This window comes from Lutra lutra, chromosome 3, assembly GCF_902655055.1.
Source record: "Lutra lutra chromosome 3, mLutLut1.2, whole genome shotgun sequence".
Taxonomy (NCBI): Eukaryota; Metazoa; Chordata; class Mammalia; order Carnivora; family Mustelidae; genus Lutra; species Lutra lutra.
Window position 1 is genome coordinate 72616568 of NC_062280.1, and position 8684 is coordinate 72625251.

Sequence of the window (8684 nt, forward strand, 5' to 3'; positions counted from 1 at the left end):
TCCAAGACTCGTTATGGTAAAAAGGAGTTAAAAATAAGCAAAGTAATTTCTCTGAGACTACACTATCCTCTCTCATATTAGAAAAGAACATTTATTAATATATTTTATATTTTATAGCACTAAATAGGAGATACTTCCTCTAAAGACTTAACTAATAAAATCAAACTGCATTTCAAATTTTCTTTAACTTTTAATTCCTAAAAGTATACTTAGTATGACTTCAGCAAATACATAATAAAAGATATAGCCCATAAAAACATTAAGTATTATACAGCATACAACTATAATTTCAAATAGTTCAACAATAACAGTAATTTCAACTATTTTTCAAATAAGATTGAAATGTAGGCAATATAAGAAGAAAACAAGAAAATATAACCATTTGCATGTGAATGCATAAATAAATTAAAGTAATCCACAAGTCAAAGTGAAATAATTATGTTAAACAGTCATTAAGATACTTATATAGCAAGTAGAACTATTAAAGTCCAAATATACAACTAATTCATCAGAGAAGAAAATTAAATAGAATTAGGGATAATATCAAGCTCTACTCACAGCTATAGCACAAAGGAGACTTTACAAGTAGGTTTATATGACACTTTATATTAGACTAAGAATTGGATGTAAAGAAAACTTACCCTCCATCGAGAAAATAATCCACCCATCTTTTATGTGTAGAAGACGAGCACAGTGATAAATATCAATTGTCCAAAGGAATTCACAACTAGAAATAAAGCAAGTATTTAAAAAATTTTTAAGTTAAACACACACTATACCCACTATAAAATTTAGATGTTGCAATACTGCCTAAAAATACTATACAATATTAATTTCTTTGAACTCCATTTATGTGGAAGTTTAGTTCAGATAGTCTTGGGATAGAATCTACCCTTCAAGAAATCCCTTCTTCCATGCCAGGACACATTTAAAAGTGAAAATAAAGCTGAAAAGGCTTTTAAAAGGCAAGGCATTTTAGGAGCGTATATTCATATGACTTTGCAACTTGCTGTTCTTTAAAGTAGGTCCCCTAATGTTGTAAGAAAAGTTTTACCATACTACTTTCATTCTACATGCTTAGATACAACGTTTCCATCATTCAGCTGTCTCCCAACTAAACTAGTTACTCAGAATTAGGGGTATCTTACAATGTTTAGAATATTATTTTACAAGTAATAACAGAAAGCCCATGGATTCTGAGTAAGAAAATAAAGGTTACAAGACTACTAGTGAGCTTGAGCAAATCATTTAATGCTTTTGAGCTTTAATTTTCTTTACTGTAAATTAGACTTAATATACCAGCACTTTTCACAGGATAGCCTTCATTATTACCATTTTACAGATAAGAAAATTAAGTAAAAAGACATTCAGCAATTGGCTCAGAAGAAACAGGATTCAAAGCTACTATCTTCAGGGACACGTGGGGGGGCTCAGTGGGTTGAGCATCAGACTCTCTATTTCAGCCTGGGTCATGATCTCAGGGTATGAGATGGAGCTCTGAGTGGGCTCTGTGCTGGTTATGGAGCCTGCCTGGAATTCTGTCTCTTTCTCTCCCTCTGTCATTCTCTCTCTAATTTTAAAAAAAAAAAAAAAAAAAAAATGCAGACAAACAAAAACCACACAAACTACCCTATCTTCAGACTTCCAGTCTGTTCACTACTGATCCAATACTCAAATAAACATTTCTCTCTGAAATTGTGTCTAAGTTGGGGCACCTGAGTGGTTCAATTGGTTAGGTGTCTGTCTTCAGCTCAGGTCATAATCCCAGAGTCCTGGGATTGAGGCCCACGTTGGGCTTCCTGCTCTGTGGGAGCCTGCTTCTCCCTCTCCCTGCCACTCCCCCTACTTGTACTCTCTCTCTGTGTCAAATAAATAAATAAAATCTTAAAAAAAAAAAATTGTGTCTAAGTCCCTAAAGCCAGTTGACCTTCATGTCAGCTACCTGTGTATCTATGTCCTTCTTATAATCATTTTTCTATGACTCTCAAATGTATTACAATATTACCATGTGGATGAAAATGTATCAGCCATCTTAGATTCTAAATCAATTTAGCCCATAATTATGGATCTTTTTTATTCTTTTATATAGAAATAGTGAAAGTATACTTTCAAATTTACATATTTTTACCAGAAATAGTTACATACTGTCAGTGTATAAAACTACTTCATTCCACACACAAAAGAAGTTACGCCATAATTCTCACATTTTTTTAAGACCATTAATGTAATAAAAAATGACGCCAGTACCAAGGAAATACATTCACTCTGCAACACTCTTTATAGATTAGAATTAGCATAAGGCATACCAATCTTGGACTTTCTTGGTTAGAGAAATAACAAAGATCCTAATTACAAATACTTCCACTTTACAAAGTGATTTCTAGGACCAGAAATAGCTATAAACTGTCCTAAAAAATGTTGGTGTTTATAAACGAATGTTACAAGTCACATTTAAATTGCAACCTAAGAACTATTAATCCTTCAATATTAACTCAGTATTCAAATTTCTAAAATGCAATGGTAGGAAATCCAGAAACTTTAATGAATAGAAGTATAAATCTCTCAGTTGAAACATTAAATAGATCTTAAAACCTTCTTAAGATGCTAAAAATACTCACCAAGAAAGGTGACTGGTTTGGGGGCAATTTATATGAACCACTGAACTTGGTACTTTAAAAGTATATAGTATTTGGGAACTAATTGTATGGTAACTAGCACAGTGTTTTATACATAACTGACCCACACATTTTGGTTTGTAACAGTTATATGCCTCCGAGTTAAGTTTATACTTATTAAAAATTGGAATTTTTAATATTAAAGGTAATAACAGGGGTGCCTGGCTGGTTCAGTCGATAGAGCATGGGACTCTTGATCTTGGGGTCATGGGTTCAAGCCCCATGTTGGGGGTACAGTTCACTAAAAAATAAATAAATAAATAATTTTTTAAAACAACATTTAAAAAAAGTAATGACAACAGTAAAGATACCAGTTAAATATTTGATAAATACTTTATCTCTGGTATGCCCTAAAACAAATGCTTTACATGAATTTTATTATTTAGATACTATTATCATCCCATTTTATAAATGTCAGAAACCGAGGCTAGGGAAGTGAAGAAATTTGCTTCCAAAAATATTAAGTAGCATAGCCAGACACAGCGTTTTAGTTGTGGCTTTTTATGAAGCAAATAGTTATTCTCAATAACACAAAATCAAAATTAAAGTTTGCTTTGTATAAATTAGATTGGAATATTTATATATCAAATACATGAAAGCACCTCTGACATTCTCAAATCGCTGGTAAACAGAGCTACTGAAGTGGAAAGTAAGTTATAAACACAAGAGACAGTGCTGGTACAGTGTATCATGTGGCCCAACTCCTCATTTGATTAAATCTGAATGCTTAAATCTGCATGGAAGAGAAGCTAAATGATTTGCCAAATCATTTTGGCAGCTAGCACCAGCAAGGGGCAGAACTGGTACTGAAAGTCTGCAAGTACTGCCTTTACTTGTTTACTGCACATCACTTTTTAAGTGTAATATGAAATATATGCATAATATTTCAATTAATACCAACCTTGACACCAATTATTTGCTTGGAGAATTGTTTTGATGTTAATGACTCAAACTATGGCTTAGCCTTTAAGATCCCTGAAGCAGAGTATTATGCTTTAAAATTTGTCCTCTAAAACAACATTAGGGTAAATAGTCATTAAATGCCTATCCATGCTTTCAGGATCATAATCAAAGAATGAGTTAACCCTCATTGTTCCAGCAATTTTCCTAAAATTCCAAATTCCAGTATTTATTAAAGAAGCTGATTTGCTATAATACTCATGTAATGGTAGTACTTTCCAACAGATATGAAACATAACACTCAGTCTTTCTATATAGCTTTAATTTCATACCTCTTCTATTTTCAAACACTTTTTCCCTCCTTGCCACACAAACATCTCACCTCCAATTCCTGTGGCCCATTACTTACTATGAAACCTTGGGCAAATAAGTTACTTAACCTCTCAGTTACTCTGTATCTTCAGGAAAAGAGGGATAGTTAAGGACCCTCTTAAATGTTGAAAGGCTGAAATGATGACATAACGCATTTGAAAGTATTTACAGCAGTGCCCAACATATAACTAATTTCTCAAAACAAACTGTTTTTACTGGTGTGGTCACTGCCGTCTCCTAGTCCGTCTCTTCCAACACATGCAAGATATATGCGAAGCAAATAACTAGCATTTCCTTCTGAAGCATAAATCAATGTTTGCCCTTGAGTGGACAGACTGCTCAGTCTCAAGTGGCTTATCCCCAAGAACTCTTCCACGAATATGTAGTCTCTTTCCACTCTGATATCACAATGGCATCTGACATGACCTTAAGAGCTGGATACATCTAATGTGTTTTTCAATAAATAATATTGCCCACTATATGATTTCAATGTGTCCTATTAACTGATATTCACACTCAGGTTTGGGTGTCAGAATTTAAAATCTTGGGTCATGTTGTTCTTAAATTTTCAGCTCACTTCAAGTCATATTAAAATAATGGAGGTGCCACAGTTGGTTGAGCGTCTGACTCTTCGTTTGGCTGGGGTTGTGATCTCAAGGTCGTGAGATCAAGCCCTGTGTGGGGCTCTGTGCTCAGTGCAGAATCTGCTTAAGATTCTCTCTCCCTCTGCTTCTCACCTCCCCCCGCCACACTCCACTCTCTCTCTAAAATAAATTAAGTCTTTAAAAAAAATAAAATAATGGAGTAAAAAAGGTCTGGATCAAAATATGGCTCAGATGGATACTAACAATGTGATCTTGGGTAAATTAAACTCTCTAACCTCAGTTTCTACATTTACATAGTGGCGAAAATATCTACACTTCACAGAACTGTTGTGTGAATAAAATGAAATTAAATATCACTTGGCACAGTGTCCAACAAGTAGTGAGCACATAATAAATTTTAGCCATTATTATCATTCTTATCAGGAAGCACATGTAGTACAGACAATACTCCTCACATAGAACCTTTCTAACTTCTTATAAAGTACCTATTTTGGGGGCGCCTGGGTGGCTCAGTCATTAAGTGTCTGCCTTCAGCTCAGGTCATGATCCCAGAGTCCTGGGATGGAGCCCAGGTCAGGCTCCCTGTTCAGCGGGAAGCCTGCTTCTCCCTCCCTCACTCCCCCTGCCTGTGTTCCCTCTTTCTCTGTCAAATAAATAAATAATAACTTTTTTTTAAAGTACCTATTTTCATAATCTTAAAATTGGAAAAATTACAGTTTGTATTTTAACTGAAATTGTATTCATGTGCACTAATATTAAAAAAAAAAAAACAATATACTCTTCCATTAAAACAGCAAAGAAAGTTAACTTTTATGGTTATCAAGTTCCAAACCTAAGTGCAAAGTACTCAGTCACCATCAACAGTGCCTCTCTATTGTACTATTTGATTTAAGATTAAAAGTGATTTGTTCTAGAACTCTTTCAATTATTCTAACTGAAAAGGCAATTCTGAAATATCCTAAATCACCATATTTATTGATCAAAAATAAAATTACTGAAAAGAAGTACAACTCTAAAAGCACTTTTATTATATGCGGATTAATTCTGGTCTTCATGGTAAGTTGATGTCCATTCTGAACTAAACACTACCAAAAATGCCTACTTAAGTAGAAAGAGCTCTATATTAAATCATGTCTGGTTGATAGCCATATAACTTCTTAGATTCTCTATCAAGTTAAAAATATATAAACACCGTAAATTTATTAACAGCGGTGAGCTAATCTTAACAGGTGACAGAGAAACTTAATATTCTAATTTTAAATGCACCACTCTTATTTTTTAAAACGTGTTCAAAATCAACTTCCTCCTGAAATGGAACTATGGGGGCTGCTGAGAACAAGAGATTATCGCTCCCTGCCATTCCCTGCCAGTTTGAACACATGCCTGAAGCCAAGCTTACTCACATGCACACACACTGCTGTGAACAGGGGTCAATTATATTCATGGTGACACCCAGGCTAAAGAGATAGGAGAAAACAATTGACATAAACCAGACGCCAACTGGGAAAAGCGGAACGTGGAAAACTCCGTGAGTCACGGGTTTTACTACCATGAGGGCACCATCAGCAAAACTGAGTTCACTAATACCAGCTCTCTCAATCGTCATAACAATATTAAAGAATTAAACTATTCTTTAAAGATTTTTATTTTTAAGTAATCTCTACACCCAATGCGGCCCGAACTCACAACCCCCACCCCACCCCACCCCCCATCAAGAGTCCCATACTCCACCAACCGAGCTAGCCATCAATTAAACTACTGATGTAGTTCAGATCTGCTCTTCTCCTCGGGAAGTGCCTGTGACACCTACACAACCTCGCCCCTTCCTCCACCCCTTACACCGCCCACCTTCCCTCAAATAAGGACAACTGCAGCAGACAGGCTTCTCTAAGCACCACGTAATCCACGCCCACATGCCTGGGCCGAGCAGCATGACACTGACAGTTTTCCGTCTCTCCCGATCGGTCCAATTCGTGGCGCCTCCGCACAACTCAGACAAAAAGAGATGGACAAAATACTCCAAGCGACAGCTTAGCGTTGAACCTTCTGACCCTTCGTCTCGACATAGGTGGGGCCAAAGAGCCGATGCTCAGCTCAACCTATTCACCCCCCGGACTCTCTGAGAACAAGGCTGGGAAACTACCTCCCCTTTGCGGGAGGTGGGGGCGGGTGGTGGCCAAAAGCGTTCTCTATTACTCCACAGTCACCCCTGGCACTTTGCTGGGAAATCAAGGAGAGCAGGAGGCGACGTTGGTCAGCGCGCAGCCCGGCGGGAGTCGGACTAGCAGCCGCCGCAGAGCTCTCAGGCCACTCGGAATGGGGCGGGGGCGACCGGGAGAGGTAAGGAGGGAAACTGGAGCTATCTCCCAGAGAAGAGCTCAGGGCGCTTCCCCCCTGCCGAGCCCTCCCAACTGCCCTCATTTTGAACGTTTTACCTGCAAGAAGCGGGCAAAGCCCGGCGCTTGCGTCCACGTCTGCCAGCTTCGGCGGCCACGGCGCAGCCTGCCTCCGGAGCAGGCAGCAGCCGCCACCGACAGAGCGATGGGCCTGGCCAACTCCTTCCCATCAAACCCCGCGCTCCCGCCGCCGGCCAATCGGCGCCACGGCCGGCGCGCGCCGCTCCCCGGTCACGTGACTGTGACCGGGGAGGGCAGTTGGGGCTAGCCAGTCGGGCGTTGGCCGGAGGGCGCTGGTCCTTCTGGCTTCCGCAGCTAAGTAGGGTGCTCATCGTCGCGTCTCGGGGGTGTACTGCCATTATTTTGAGTCTTACCACTACTGTTACTTACTTATCTTTTGTTCCCTCTGCCTCCTCTTATTCTTTGCAAGCCTGTTCTCTCCAACTCTCACTGGAGAAAGACAACCCCAAAACTGATCCTGGTGGTCCTAGACCGCGGGGAGAGAGACGAGTGGGGTTGAGGGTAGAGATGGGTGCGTCTGGCAAGGACTCCTCCTTAAAGGATCCCACGATCCGCTGTCATGCAGCCGGCCGCAGAGCAAGTTAATACTACCACACAGCTTAGAAGGGGCCAGTTGCCAAACAAAACGATGGAGAAAATTCAGCCTAGACTCCAGAAGTGCTTGAGGATTTAATCACGCGTGGACGTCAAAAAGGGTCATTTGATGACAGGACGCTTACCTCACCCGTGTGTGGTAAGCTTCAAATGCCAGATGATGATGATTTCAAACCCTTGGATAACATAAGCCGAGTTTTCTATCCTAAAACTCTGAACTCAAGAATACGTCCTTCACAGGTCGTGATGCGTGGGCCCACGAATAAACCACACAGGCTGCATGCACTCCAGATTTGAAACATTGGCTAGAGAGCGTTCGATTTCCTAGTCACCTGGAAGTGGAAAGTCTAAATAACAAAAGATCTTGAACCACGCAAGGTAAACAGTGAAGAAGGGTTGAAAAGCAAGCAAAAGCTTTGGTCATAGGTTACCTCTGGGACATGTTTTAACCCTTTGTGTCAACGTTTTTCATGGGGGTTTTTCTATTTTATTTACCTACATGTTTTTAAATTTTCCATTGTTTTTGAAGAGTGGCATTGTTTTAATGTGCTACATGTAAACTTTGACAAAGCAACCAGGTAAGGTAAAGTAAGAAATTGAGCATAGGATCTAATTGGTAAGAATAATATATTATACTGGAAGCTACCAGATAATTCACTGTGGAGTTGTTTGTCCTCACTGTTAAATCTTCAGTTACAGCTTTGTAAGCTTGAAAGGATGAAGGGAAGGCTGGACCAAAGTTTACTTCTTGTGCACTCTGGGTCAGGTATTTTACAAATCTAGAAGAAAATAGGAAAACATTTCATCTATTTTGATATGAAAATTTAACCATTTCATTTTTCATCCTTTGCTATTTCAAAGCATATTTTTAAAAGGCCTGTGCAGTTAATGCAAGTATATCTCCTCACTTCAGGAGTATCCTTTCCTAAGAGAACAGGGAAGAAATATTTTCTACTTGCTAGTGATTTGTTCTCTAGTTTTAACTGAGCCATCAAGGTCTGTTGTAAAGGGGGAAAGAAACAGAGTGGGGGAAACAAAGAAGAACTAGCCAGGTGCCAGATATCCCAAAAACCTAATCCTGAGACAAAATTCCTAGGTAATTGCTCCGGAAGAGGAGATAC

General features: G+C 38.8%; 1 protein-coding gene across 5 annotated transcripts in view; it reads right to left on the reverse strand.

The window, feature by feature from the left end:
* LNPK (lunapark, ER junction formation factor) overlaps nucleotides 1-7605 on the reverse strand; it is an 85958-nt gene extending 78353 nt beyond the window's left edge. Inside the window, exons 1-2 of one of the 5 annotated variants that reach the window (XM_047722248.1) lie at nucleotides 7323-7605; nucleotides 642-727 (exon numbers count right to left, since the gene is read on the reverse strand). In XM_047722248.1, coding sequence (XP_047578204.1) covers nucleotides 642-668 — 27 coding nt within the window. In that variant the 5' untranslated portion in view covers nucleotides 669-727; nucleotides 7323-7605. Of the gene's footprint in view, nucleotides 1-637; nucleotides 728-6987; nucleotides 7136-7322 lie in introns of those variants that run through there. The other 4 variants (XM_047722246.1, XM_047722250.1, XM_047722247.1 and 1 more) reach the window with 4 other exon arrangements.
* Between the last annotated feature and the right edge of the window lie 1079 nt (nucleotides 7606-8684).